Consider the following 14,785-nt stretch of genomic DNA (forward strand, 5'->3'; position numbering starts at 1 on the left):
TTTAGATGGCGGCTGTCAGGGATTTCAACTCATTGTGCCTCCCATATTGACATGGGAACCACTCTAAAAACTGTGGAGTGAATACATTCCTTCTGACGCAACTCAAAGTTGTATTGCTCAATCTGAGGACAACTGACTGGAACAGATGGGTAAAGCTAATGGAGCTGCTTGGCTGTGCCTCCGTAACAGTGACAGTGTGGTTGTTCTCCATTGGCTGCCTCTGCAGAACTGGTGCAGCAACATGCAGATGTGCCACCTGTCACAAAAAGAGGACTGGGAACAAAACTGTCACAAAAGGACAAGGAACTTTACTCATCTCACTGTGGAACAGCTGATTACTTTAATTAGCTAAAGAACATGATTACGTTGGTGTTTGCAATTTTGGGAGATTGGAAATGATACTATGTGCCAGGAAAACCAAAAAATATTGCAGTAGTTATGTATTTGACCCAGGTATAGTATTGTACAATGACAGTTGTTAAAATATCTTACTTGTAATACTACCTCTCAACTCTTCCTTATATGAATTTCTCAAGCATTCAAATTACACAATGTTCTTCAATCTTTTGAGTGGGCGTGAGTTGTGTCATAATGGCTGAAGATAGTTGGTCCATACAGGTCTTTGCCAGTGTGAAAGAATTACGACACGACACTTAGGAAAACAAATCAAAACAGATGCCTAAACTGTGTCCATTTGAGATTGTACGCAGAGTGGAAACTTTCCTGGTAAGCCTTGTATGCCAGATAGTGACAGGCTGAACTTGCATCTCATGATTTGGCTGGCAGCTGCATGAGGGAGTGTGTGCACCATCAGAAAAGGATGCTTCCTGCCTAACAGCTTTACTCATGGTACTGGAATCTTAACTGCACAGACCAGTAGCACCCAACAGTAGTAGGCCTATTGCGCCATGTCCTCATTGGTCCCACTTTAAAGAAAATTACAATTTTTAAAGGCTTTACATAGCATAGTCTAAATAAGCACTCCCTAATGGACATACTATAAATAGTAAGGTTCACTCACAGCAAAATAGTGTTACCTAAAAACAAAAAGGTTCTCCCAGCAACTACTCGTGTCACTGGAAACTCAGTTTGACTTGCAAGTCCATATGTTGTAGGTATAATGTAAAACATGTATGCCACAGGCTCACTGTATCAAACATGAGTGATTTGATGGTTTATGACAAGTTTATGGCATTGATGAAGGTGAGCTGTCATGTGACAAGAGCAACTGTAGAGGGAGATGGGAGTGTGACCTCAATGAGAAAAGTCAGACAAATGAAACAGGAACCAGTTAGGTGCGAGGGCATAAGTCACAATGGTCGCGCTCCTCTGCTCAGACATTGCCGACGCATGTCAGAACTTTCGATCAATATGGATAGGTCATTTATGTATCAGCTTACCACGTTATAGCAACCTGGTGCCCGACAGCAGTCGGTGTGGCACGCAACCATCGGTTGATGAACGCGACTTCTGAGAGTTCCTCTGCAACCATTCTTATTGTTTCTTTTGTACATGACCCTAAGCATGATGGGATGTTAAATGCTTATTTAACTCAGGAACCACAACGGTAGAAAAACCTGCTTTCAATACTTTGTATCCCTCATTTACTGAAGCGTTTATTATTTTGGCAGTTACCTGTACATCACACCAGTGCTTGAATACACCGCCCCCATGTGGAACTCCCCGGTCACTACAACCATTTGCTCAGCGGGCAGGACCAGCTCTTCAATGCTGATGTTACTCAAATTCAGAAAACAGTGTGCCATTCATTACCTTTGTTATGGAAATTGGTTGCAATACCCTACCTATAATTATTAAAAGGTCACAAGTGCACTAATACTTAGTCCTGTGTTGATACATTTTGTGCCTTTAACGTAAAGGGCTCCATAAATATACTTTTAAAATAATAATTTTTAAACGGTATACAAATGGGAAGAGTTTGCCAACAGTGTGGGTGTATATTTTTTATTTTTTTAAATTGGCCAGTAGAGGAGGAAAACAATGCAAATCAATGTACAGTGCTGCATACTCATATCAAAGAGAATCTACAGTAAAAATCCACATCTGCTGTGAGGAAAGGAATGCAAGGGCTGTCCTCAGAACGGTATGAGCCCACGAGTCCTGTCACTACAAAATACCTGTTCAGAGAAAGACAGGCTGAGACATTGGAGCAAAACAATTGAGCCACCTTACAAGAGACTAGTTACCACAGCAACAAAGTCAAAATTGGCTATGTTGTAAAAATGAATGAATACAAACATTTGCTATTAGTCTTAATTTAAAGGTTAGGCATAAGGTTAGCAGTGTGGTTAAGGTTAGATTTAAAATCTGATTTTAAGAAAATAAATAAGCGAGGTTAATGACTTTGTGGCTGTGGTAACTAGTGGCGACCCAACAGACTGGTCTTTCACACACAAATAGGGAGCGAGACACGATGCCCAGTAACAGGCTAATAGATCGGTCTCTGGACAGAGAGTGAGTCCAGGTCAGGAAGCCATTTTGTAATGTTCCCCAAGGACCACAGGCTAGCGAGAGAATTGCCTCTTGTCCCCCTTGCCTTTGTTGACGTGCTTGAAGATCTTGGCTTTGTGAGCGCCCTTGCCCTTCTGGTAGCCGAAGCCGCCGCCCCCACCCCTCTTCGTCATCTTCAGTCCTCCTTTGCTGTGGACGTCTGGAGCGGAGTGCTGGGTTAAAGGAAACACCGTACTGACCTGACCAATTAGGTAATGATAAATAAGTACACTATAATTACTATGCATCATTATTTTAATCATAAATAGATTTAATAAGTTTGCAAAACTCATGACCACGAATAGATAAGGTGACGTAACACTTTGAACGACATTGGTGAAAGTACGCCTAGGTCGTTGCCGTAGAAAAAGGATACTGAGGTCGACGTAGGGGGGCACTTTGAAGCCGAAGGAGAGTGCCACCATGGGGAGGTTGAGCGTGTTGACGCTGTAGATCGCTTTGAGCGAATGAGAGTCGTACGCCCGCACGTAGGACTTGTAGGCCTCCTGGGCTGACTTGTGCAGGTAGTAGTTCTTCTCAATCAATTTCCCCAGCTTCAAAGAACAAAATGTGAAGACCTTTGTGTGAATTTGTCATTGGGATTTTAAGGCGTGTCAGATAATTGCGCTAAAGTCACAGAAGCTAACTCCTGTTCACAGGAGGACGTTTATCATTTCACCATATCAATTAATTAGCCGCTGTAGTCCACTATATCACAGACGTTACGTCACTTAGCCCTGGTTCACATGCAGAAATCAAATGTGGATGCATGTCTTACCTGACCCTGGATATCGGAGATCTTCGCCCAAGAGAATTCAAACTCACTCAAAGGAACCTGAGGCAGGAGGGAAACAAAACGTAACATTTCCTTATAAAAAATATAATTCATCAGTGCTGATTAGCCATCTTTCAGTTGCATTTTTTTCTTGTTTTACTGTTAAGACCTGGGTTGAGGTAAGGTTAGAGATGGTTGGGTTAGGGTCTTACCTTGGCCTGTTTGAGGAAGCGCAGGAAGCCCAACTCCTCTGGCCGTAGGATCAGGAGGGCGTGGCCTATGCCGTTGATCCCGCGAGCTGTTCTGCCGACCCTGTGGATGTATTCCTAGGATAAGAAAGAAATAAGAATGAGGGAAACAGATGTTAATGCTTCACTGAGGCATTGGATGGAGATGCTTATAGACTAAGTGTTATTACTCAATAGTGTCAAAGATACATAATAAGTGTCTCTCAAACTTAGGTACTAGGTACCTTGGGGTCATCTGGGGGGTCATACTGTACAATCCAGTCCACCTCGGGGATGTCCAGGCCTCTGGCCGCCACGTCGGTACACAACAGGATGCCAGAGTCAGCATTACAGAACTGGAAGAAGGTGGTGGTACGCTTTGTCTGCTTTTGCTTCCCCTGAGAAATAAAAGAAAAACAGTTGATTAGATGTCAGCCAGAAAGCATTTGCCCACATAGGATAAGATGCCATTGCTGAACCGCACAGAATTTGACAGTACATGTTTGTGTTAAATCCTATTGCGCAAGATTTGGTCATATCATAAGATGTGTTATACAAGGCCTTAAGATCCAAGTGTGGATGTACCAGTTGTCTCCACAGCAGACCCATGAGAGAGAGAATGCCTTGTGGGGTCAGACTGGGGATCAATGTAGCAAAGCTCAAATTGAGCCAGATAATCATCCGAAGACTACTGACACAGAGTGTAGCCTGCAATCTGTTGCTTGCCTTGGAACTACATTGTTGTTACTAGAGACACTGAGATTAATCATATTTTAGAGCAGGCATAATTAATCACCAGTGATGTATATGGGTTGAGTGTCTTTTTTTGACTCAAAAGGGCTCCGAATAACTTCCCGAAACAAGCTAATAAAGTGAGTCAGGTCAGTTTCAGCCAACACTAAAACATACGAACGGTCAGAAACGGGGAGGTACTATCTGAACCTTTCCTAGAGAAACCCATTTTTCGTTCTGCTAGACTGAAAGGTGACAACTCACGTGGATGGCCATGACAGGCAGGTCGATGTAGTTGAGCAGCTCGTAGTGGAACTTGACCGACATGCAGGAGGAGAAGAACACCATCAGCTTCTTCTTACGGTTCTTCTTCAAGAAGGTGAAGAGTAGCATGAAGCGCTTCTCAGACGGACACACCACATAGCCCTGGCAACCAAGACAAAGTTTACATATCAGGCCACCCCCGATGCACCAGAGAAAAGCAGAGAACCGCAAACCTGTCAAGTGCATATTGTAATTGATGTGTGAGGTTTAACTGTAAACTTGCCGTGGTGGAGACCTGGCAGGGTCTCAAAACCACCCCACTTCTATCTAGCAGACAGTACAGGAAAGGACAGAGCCACTACAGGCCAAACCTCGCTGAACGGCCTGCACGTTTGAATTTTTGGCGCTCCAAAACCAACTGTCAAGACCACTAACAAAAAAACATTAAAACTTTGCTACTTTCAGTTAATGTTTTGGGGCAACTGAAGGAAATGCACATAACTTATAGTCACACTCTGCAGCAGTGAGCCGTTTTGTTTACCTGTTCAAGGCCATCCACGGTGGCGTTGTCCTTGTTGTCGTCCACGCCCACGTAGAGGGGCTCCTTCTTCAGGGAGATACGGGCCAGGTCCTCCACCTTACGGGTCTGGGTGGCCGAGAACAGCATGGTCTGCCTCCGCTCTGAGGATCAATGCATGATGTTAGACATTGGGAGTTAGACATACACACAAGACAAATAGCAACACCAAACTCCATGGTACAGTATATGTAAGGTTGGTTATGGCCATGATGCGGGTACATACTTGGCAGGAGTTTGATGATCTGCTTCAGTTCCTCCTCGAAGCCGACCTCCAGGATACGGTCGGCTTCGTCAATGATCAGACACTGGAGGTTCTTATACATGAAGCCAGCGGTATTCTACAGAGAGCAAGGTTGTGGGGAGAAACAAATGAAGAGAGCCAGGACTAAATGCAAAATTCCTTCTGTAAAATAAGTAACCTACACTGAAATGTTATACAATCCAATCGTTTGTCAAAATTACCCTAGTCCCCACTTTGACAGAAATTTATGAAAAGGATTTTACTAAATGTACTGTTCATGTACTGTTCTTATCATCATCATCATTACCTGCAGGTGGTCCAGCAGTCTGCCGGGTGTGGCCACCAGGATGTTGACACCGTTGGCCAGCCTTTGGGCCTCGGCCGTGCGGTTGCTGCCGCCCATGATCAGGCCAAAGGTGTGCACGTGGTGGGTCATCAGCTCTTTCATCACGCCATACGTCTGCATGGCCAACTCGCGCGTTGGGGACAGGATCACCACGCCCGTGCCTGGGGATAGTAGGGAAGCAGGGTTGAGTCTTCGGCGAGGTCTAGACCCTATGCCTTTGATGTTAGCAGTGCTAAAAAGACTGTGGTAACATAGTTATATATATTCACTAATCTTACCGTTCCTGGGCATGAACTTGAGTTTGTAGATGAGCTCGATGGAGGGGATGAGGAAGGCCAGGGTTTTACCACTGCCGGTCTTAGCAGCAGCCAGTATATCTCTAGAAAAATTCAGAAGAGCAAAGGATGTCATCGATCATGCCAAAAACAACATTACTCAGTTTATCAGTCCCGTAGGGCTGAATGTGTAGGTAAGACACAGGAGGCTCAGAACAGGCAAGGAGGGAGAGACCGCAACGACTTAACTTCTTGCTAGTTATTTATCATCCCATCCGTTTACATATTACCCGTCTTGACTGCATCAAACCGAGAGAAGCTATCTAATTGAGGCTAAGTACGTTTCTCACCGTCCTAATATTAGTTTCAAGTTTTATTAATGGTACGTACAGGATACGCATGGTATAGATCGTCCAACGAAACGCTTACTTGCAGATTCCTTCGACAATGTAACAATTAGAAATGATAATACAAACACAGTAAATGGCAGTACAATAGAATTAAGCAATAAGGCCTGAAGAGGTGTGGTATATGGCCAATATACCACAGCTACGGGATGTTCTTTTGTACAACTTAATGTGGAGTGCCTAGACTTAGCCGTGGTATATTGGCCATATATCACAAACCCCCGAGGAGCCTTATTGATGTTATAAACTGGTTACCAAAGTGATTAGAGCACTAAAACTACATTTTTGTCATACCCCTGGTAGGGCCCAAACCACCCAGTTTATAATAAACAATTTAGCTGGAGTATAATACAGGAAGGCACAATTTATTGTCCAATATTAACACGTGTATTGTGGAAGGGTGGGATGGGGCCAAGTGTACAAGAGTCTGGTAGCAACAGTTGTGATGCGTTTAGCATGAATGTATGCGTGTACATGAGTGAGTTCATGTTCACCTACAAACAACTCCATTCAGATTACAGCCTAAACAGCAGCCTACATTGTTGGCTTTTGATCGTTGTAGCCCTTCTCATTTTCTTTTTAATTCCACCTCTCACCGATTTGCCACACCAGCAGAGCAGCAATGCAATTGTCTCTACCTCCCGCGGGAAGCACAGAGTGTCGAATCATTCAGCCCATGTTTTGATTTCTAAGACATTCTCACGTTTATAGGCCTATCATAATGAAATAATGGATGTTATTGTGAAGGTGTAGGCTATATTAAATGGATTTATTAGACTTTTACATGTTCCAAATGCGCACATCAAATCAGCAGCTTGTATGCCTGGAAGCCCAGAGATGCTATAAATGTTCATGTTAATTAAACGGTCAATTACTATGAGAACGGCAGTTATTTGCATTACAATTATGGGCTGACAATATGTCATGACAGCCACACCCAGAGTCCTAGGAGGATTTTACAGAGCTCTGTTTCAGTCAGCCTTGTAGAGGACAATTAACAGGTGGAAATTCTGGCTAATAGAATGTCAAATGTAGGCTTACCTTCCCTCCAGCAGGGGGCGGATGCTTTTGTGTTGGATCTCGGTCATGTGGTCAAAGCCCATCTCCTTCACACCCTTTAGAGTGTTCTCGCTCACCAGAGAGGCTAAAGAGGCAAACGATGTGTCCTCAAACGCACCTGGGAAACAGAAAACAGTTCAAACCTGCATAGGTTTTGCATAGAAGGGCTCTAGTCTAGCACTAACACAAGTAGACTGACCAAGGATGACCTAAATGGGCAAATGGTGGGGCAAATGGTGGCGCAACCCCCCCCTTGAAGAATCTTTATTTATTTTAAGTAACTCAGTCAGGCTCTCAACTTACTGTTGGAAGTCAGATCAGCTTTAATATTGCAGATATATTGTGGCTTCCATTAATGTCAAATAATTTCCAATCCCCCATATATATTTTTTGTCAATATCGAAATATTCAGAACCACTTGACTTTTTCCACATTTTGTTAGGTTACAGCCTTATTCTAAAATGTATGATTGATTTATTAAATTAATCTACACCCAATAAAGTCACAGCAAAAACAGGTTTTTAGGAATTGCCAATTTCATAAAAAAACAATATCAAATTTACCAACGTTCTCAGACCCTTTACTCGGTACAATGTTGAAGCACCTTTGGCAGCGATTACAGCATTGAATCTTAATGTGTATGACGCACTGGTATTTGGAGAGTTTTTTCCCCCATTCTACTCTGCAGATCCTCTCAAGCACCGTCAGGTTGGATGGGGAGCATCGCTGCACAGCTATTTTCAGGTCTCTCCAGAGATGTTTGATCGGGTTCAAGTCCAGGCTTTGACTGGGCCATTCAAGGAAATTCAGAGACTCCTGCGTTGTCTTGGTTATGTTCTACGGGTTGTTGTCCTGTTGGAAGGTAAAACCTTCACCCCAGTCTGAGGTCATGAGCGCTCTGGAGCAGGTTTTCAAAAATGATTTCTCTATACGTTGCCTCGATCCTGACTAGTCTCCCGGTCCCTGAAAAACATACCCACAGCATGATGCTGCCAACACCATGCTTCACCATAGGGATGGTGCCAAGTTTCCTCCAAATGTGACGCTTTGCATTCAGGCCAAAGAGTTCAATCTTGGTTTCATCAGACCAGAGAATCTTGTTACTCATGATCTGAGAGTCCTTTAGGTCATTTGTGGCAAACTCCAAGTGAGCCGTCATGTGCCTTTTACTGAGAATTGGCTTCCGTCTGGCCATCCTACCATAAAGGCCTGATTGGTAGAGTGCTGCACAGATGGTTGTCCTTCTGGAAGGTTCTCCCATCTCCACAGAGCAACTCTAGAGCTGTCGGAGTGACCATCAGGTTCTTGGTCACCTCCCTGACAAAGGCCCTTCTCCCGTGATTGCGCAGTTTGGCCAGGCAGCCAGCTCTAGGAAGAGTCTTGCTGGTTCCAAACTTCTTCCATCTAAGAATGATGGAGGACTGTGTTCTTGGGGACCGTCAATGCTGCAGAAATGTTTTGCTACCCGTGGCCTGATCTGTGCCATCGACACAATCCTGTCTCTGAGCTCTACGGTCACTTCCTTCGACCGCATGAATTGACCGCATGAATTGATTTTTGCAATGTCAACTATGGGACCTTATATAGACAAGTGTGTGCCTTTCCAAATCCTGTCCAATCAATTGAATTTACCACAGGTGGACTCCAATTAACTTGTAGAAACATCTCAAGGATGATCAATGGAAACAGGATGCACCTAAGCTCAATTCTGAGTCTCATAGCAAAAGGGATGAATACTTATGTAAATAAGGTGTTTTTATTTTGAATAAATATGCAAAATTTCCTAACAAACATGTTTTCACTTTGTCATTATGGGGTAGTTTGTGTAGATTATTGAGTTTTTAAATGTAATTAATCAATTTTTAGAATAAGGCTGTAACGTAACAAAACGTGGAAAGGGTAAAGGAGTGAATATTTTCCAAATGCACTGTGATATTGAGAGATAAATACTTTTCCTTTATTATTTTCCCTTAACCTTTACCACCCCTCAACTAATTGAAGGAAACAAATCGACAACACTTAAGCTTCTACTTCAAGCTTTATATATATATATATATTCTTGTTATTTTTTGTCCCACCCTTCAGCTCAACCCCTCCTATCTATCTCTGAACACCATCCAGTCGATTTATATTTGCCATATAGTTTTCAACTGTGCTGTTGCAAAGTTCTGAATCTTTCTATTCTAGTACTTTATACAGATTGTAATTTAAAGAAAACATTTTGCTAAGAGTGTTATGACATGATTGATTGATTCATTATGATTGTTTTATCACCCAGCAGTGCTATTTGCAGAGTTAGCTGAAGAATTGCAACATTTACCTGGAGCTATCTAAACTTAGTTGTCATGGTCAAATTACCCACTGATTTTGTAGGTCATAAAACTGCAAAAATCTCTCTCCACTCCATGGAAAAATTAGTAGAACTGCATGAAATTAGTAATACAACTGTAGTATCTTCTCTCTGCCCCATGGCAAAATGTGCAGAAAACTTTCTTCAAACCCGCCAAATTATATATTTTTATCTCCAATGTTAAGAGGCGGGCTGCTAAAATGGTTTGCGCACAATGTGGTGGAAGGGGGGCATGCAAACCTGCGAGCAACTACAGTCCCTCATGAACAATCAAGTTTTTTTGTGGCCCCCACCCCCATCCTTGACCTAAAGTAAAAGACCATGGTTACCAAGCAGGTCATGGTTAAATACAGAATACTATACATATTTGTATGCTTGCAGAGGCTAAATTGTAAATAGTTCATGGGCCATATCTAATACTGAGAATTACTGCTACAGATAACATTCACAGTTGACAAGGCCAACATTTGGTAGTGTAAAGGCCCCTGACCATTGAACACTGAATACCTGTCAAGCCAGTTGGGAGCTCTGGTCCACCTTCCTCATCATCATCCCCAAACTTCTCTCCTTCCCCCTTTTCCACCTCATCTTCACTTCCCTCTTCGTCGTCGTCGTCATCATCATCATCTTCCTCCTCCTCTCCAGCCTCTGCCCCTTCAATAGGCTGTGTGGGTTTGTCTGTGCCCTGATCAGCATCCTCCTCAGTCACAGTCAACCCCCTCTCCTCCTCATCATCTGCCTTATCCTTCTTGGCTTTTTTCACACCTACGTTAGAACCACATAAAAATACTTTGACAAGGAAAACATGAAATTACTTGGTAAACCGGCACTAAGCCATTTACCCCGGCCTTCTTGAAAAGGGGAGTAATATCAGAATCTCAAATTCTAGCTACAATTTTAAGAAATTACTGAATAGTCACATTACCTGGCGATTCAGCAGTTTTGAGCTTCCTTTTCATCTTGACAGATTTTTCTTCTGTGTTCACCTCTGCAGACACATTCTTCTGTATTTGTGGCTTCTTTGTGGGTTTGGCATTCTGTGGCTTTGAAATTGCTGTGGCCCCGTGACTCGTTTCATCACAACGCTCCTCTGGAAGTCTGTTTGCGTCATCTGTGAATACACAGATTATTATTATTATTATTATTTTTTTTAAATCACATCATCAACCAGGCAAAGGAGGCTATCATTCAACTAGTAACATTGACTAGCTAGCGAGCAAGCATTACAAGCTAGCCCTTGATCATGACTCCGTTCTATTACATAAGTCATTGGATGAAGGCATCTTCTGTAGGGGAGTTTTGTTAAGAGGTGCGACGCTCGGTCTGAGCATTAACATGCATGTTATCGGCGATAAATAATTTTCAAAAAACAAAAAAGGTTAAATTGATACACAACTTTATAGAGTTAAGGTTCCCGCACTGCGATATTTCCATATTATATCATGCTTACGGGAAAAATATGTAAGAGAATGGACGACCTGTGCTAATTAGCCATCTTGCGTCTCCGAACACCTGTGTGTAAACGGAAGACAGATGCCACAAACATGAGGTCATCGAAAAATATGGTCTGTGGCAACTGTTAAAACAGTGTACAGCAAGTGTGAATTTTGCATTTGTTTCTAAAAAAATAAAAAAAAATACTGCAATTGATCATAAATTCACTTTCAGACAGTATTTGACTATTTTGGTTTATTGTGATGGTAGTGACGATTGTTTATGACAATTAGGAAAAAGTTGAAAATATGTTTTTATTATCACCCGAAAGATATTTACCCTGTATTTAATGAAAATGTCATATTTTGCAACCTCCCAAAATAAACGCGATCTCTGACGAGAGACAGGCTCTCCCTCCATCTTCCATTACAATCACTACACTCACAGATATAACAATGTGCCAGATATTTCACCGGATGTATAAATGTAAAGCCTCCGGTTGGCGTTTCTACTCAAAACCAAATATGGCGATGAGAGGAATCCCAGTTGCAGGCAGTGTGGGAGAAGATGAAGCGAGATGGATTTTGGCCAACATTCTGCTAATTTCCTCATCAATGAAACATTTGATCTCCATACAGTTCTGTTTCCAAATTAGAATCTGTATTAGAGGACTGCATTTTGTACACTTGTCCATTCAGTAGCAGTTCAAGACTCCGTGTCGATGAGCCGTAATAAACAGTTGAATTTATGTTTGCTATGTACCCTTGTAAATTATTGTTCTGTGTTCCGTTTGACTCACCTTATACCTTAAGTCCTACGGTAGCCACGGTACCTACCTCCTGTTACGTTGGCCCATGAACGTGAGGAGAGTTTATAACTAATACACCCTAGCAGTTTATATAGCATTTGGCTAAATCTCGGTCTTTCTATGGGTGGATTCGTAAATTCACTCTGGCTATCTATTTCCGATTTCAGAGCGCCCTCATTTGAGTGTTCCAGCATGCAGAATAACTGATTAATTTACGAACACACAACATCCGTTGAATATGACCGGTATCAGTAGCATAGTCACAGTCACCAAAGCTCTAGATAACACAAAAACATTCTAACCAGCTCTGCTAGGGCGAGAAAAATGGTCAGTGAGGCGGTCTCTCATTTATGTTTTAAATAAAGGTAAATCAATGTCTGGAAGTAGCTAGCTAACTCTAGCCAATTAGGTTTGGTGCTTGACTGTCGATGTGAGGTCAGAATGCTCAGATCAACCCTACTCCTCCACCAGAGCATCCAGTGTGCACTCTGAGCAACACTCACAATGGCAGTCAAGCACCCAAACTAACTGGCTAAATTTGGCTAGCTACTCCCAGACACAAAAGAGAGAACACCTCACTCGCCCTAGCAGAGCTGGTTGGGCTGTTTTTATGATATTTAGGGCGATGGTGACTAACTGCTGTTGGCAACAATTTAATAACTTTTTTTACCGATGTCTACTGACCCTAGTCATATTCAACCTGTGTTGCACATATGTAAATTCCTCACGTTGACCACACTATTTGTGTTGCTACATAAATGTACACACAAGTTATTCAATCATTTCACCCAAACTGCTCACATATCTGCATAGCCAGGTGCTAAACTAGAACTTGGCTCTATTTTTGAAGCAAACTGGTTTTTAGGCACATATACCCACGTGGGTGATTGAAAGCTGAACTGAGGTCCACACTCCAGGTGGTGGTGGCAATGCTCCTTAAAGTTTGTTGCCAAATGCAATATAAAGTCCAAAGAAGACTGAAGGAGGAAAGATTACTAGAAACTAACAACTAGGTTTACCCTTTTATCTGTGGATTAGTTGTCGGGGTACAGGACCTTATGCATTTCAGGTAAAAATAACAACCTAATGTTTATATCCCAGAACAAATAAACTAGCAAAAGAAAGCTAGCTACCTAAATGTCCATGTTTCATCAGTTTCGACATGTCCCCAAATTAATAGAAGTGGTTCAGAGTTCGTTCTGATATTTCGATCTGCACATCCTTATCACCTCTGGACAAAATCGACATGCGAGCGATGGTGCACGCGTATGCCCGGTCTAGTCTGCGTGTCAGTTATTCTGCGCCCTGGCACACTCAGATGAGTGCTCTTAAATCGGAGTAGATAGCCGGAGTGCATTTATGTAAATATACGTTACAATTCCAGTTGTAAAAAAGCAGTCCTCTGACAGTTTATCCGCATTGCTTGGCGCAGATGCAAGACAAATAGATTTGACATCTAATTTGAAGCGCATGACGCTGTTGACGCTCGCAGCCTGTCAGTTCTCATTCTCTACGGTGAATTATAATGCCAACGTGTAAAAAAAAACACACAAAAAACACTTCCTTTCATTTGGGCTTTAGGCCAATATTGGCTTATTTGGCTATACTACACACAATCAATGCGATGCAAGTAATCTTGCTGCCTTATTTAATTAACTAAGATATCAATAGTGGAAAGAGCTTTATGTATCAAAACCTGTCATTCATAACGATGTTTCGAAATTACCTAGGATTTGTTTCACTAGCTAATGGCTAAGGTTAGCTAGCTAACGTATGTTAACTACCAAAATAAACAGTAACGTTAGTAACTAACGTTAGCGAGCTTAACTAGATACAAGCTAACGGAATGGATCACGTTATTACAATCGGTGATTTAGCTACGTGTATCAACTTAAACGATATGTGATTTCCGTGAGACATCAATAGTTAAAAAGGTTACATATAAAATAAATGACCCCCCAAAAACACGCACCAGAGACATGTTTAGCTACCTAGCCTTGCTTCGAGGTTGGCGAGTGCCAATACAACTTGTAGACAACGATTATAATACTTGAAAAACAGTTACCATTATCTTCCTCTTGTTTCTGTTTATTAAGTAGCTTTCGCTCTTTGTTCTTTTCGCTTCTTTTCTGGATTTTCTGCCGAAGAAGCCTCATCTGAAGAGCTGCCATGCTTGCAGCTGAGCGGACACACGCGTTTGGAATTCAGGACCCCTCTAGTCTAGACTGTTGCCTGCCTTACTGTAAATACATTAGGACCCTATATGGTTGTCATTCATATTGCCAGAATGCAAATCGTCTGTACTATCCAGGGTAGACAACTGCCCCCTTTCATTGAAGCCATGAAGTTCAAGACCGAAAGGCGTACTCAAGCCTGTTGTATCCAGAAGCAGGATCTCTCACCTCTATTAAATAATCATTTGTTCTTAACTGACTGCCTAGTTAAATCAAGGTTAAATAAAATAAATAAAACATTTGCTACAATGCAGTAAAATTACGTTAGCTTCCTTCCACGCCTGCGACGCCATACACGTGGTCTGTGGTCTGCATACTTAGTGCTAAATTCTCTAAAACGATGCGGTGTGATTTATGGTAGAGAACTTAACATTAAATTCTCTGGCAACAGCTCTGGTGGACTTTCCTGCAGTCAGTATGCCAAATACATGCTCCCTCGAAACTTGAGATATCTGAGGCATTGTGTTGTGTGACAAAACTGCACATTTTAGAGTGGCCTTTTAATGCCCACAGCAAAAGGAACACATGGGTAATGATTATGC

General features: G+C 42.2%; 1 protein-coding gene across 1 annotated transcript; it reads right to left on the reverse strand.

The window, feature by feature from the left end:
* Positions 1–1,949: 1,949 nt before the first annotated feature.
* Positions 1,950–14,242, reverse strand: LOC118367182 (ATP-dependent RNA helicase DDX18-like). The gene is made up of 14 exons (XM_035750312.2): positions 14,075–14,242; positions 10,693–10,878; positions 10,275–10,532; positions 7,400–7,535; positions 5,955–6,055; positions 5,638–5,837; positions 5,313–5,427; positions 5,051–5,190; positions 4,510–4,671; positions 3,759–3,911; positions 3,499–3,612; positions 3,290–3,346; positions 2,888–3,065; positions 1,950–2,671 (listed from the first exon to the last, which is right to left on the reverse strand). The coding sequence occupies exons 1-14, from the start codon at positions 14,178–14,180 to the stop codon at positions 2,526–2,528; spliced, it is 2,052 nt and encodes a 683-aa protein (XP_035606205.1). The 5' UTR covers positions 14,181–14,242; the 3' UTR covers positions 1,950–2,525.
* Positions 14,243–14,785: the final 543 nt, after the last annotated feature.

This window comes from Oncorhynchus keta, chromosome 34 (genome assembly GCF_023373465.1).
Source record: "Oncorhynchus keta strain PuntledgeMale-10-30-2019 chromosome 34, Oket_V2, whole genome shotgun sequence".
In the NCBI taxonomy this organism is placed as follows: Eukaryota; Metazoa; Chordata; class Actinopteri; order Salmoniformes; family Salmonidae; genus Oncorhynchus; species Oncorhynchus keta.

Bases quoted from the DNA above. Each gene is read 5' to 3' on its own strand.
- LOC118367182 (XM_035750312.2), bottom strand. From the start codon at position 14,180: ATGGCAGCTCTTCAGATGAGGCTTCTTCGGCAGAAAATCCAGAAAAGA. The intron at 7,536-10,274 runs GTATTCAGTGTT...TCTGTTTCCCAG, and splicing joins GCTCCCAACTGGCTTGACAG to GTGCGTTTGAGGACACATCG. The intron at 5,838-5,954 runs GTAAGATTAGTG...TACTATCCCCAG, and splicing joins CAAGTTCATGCCCAGGAACG to GCACGGGCGTGGTGATCCTG.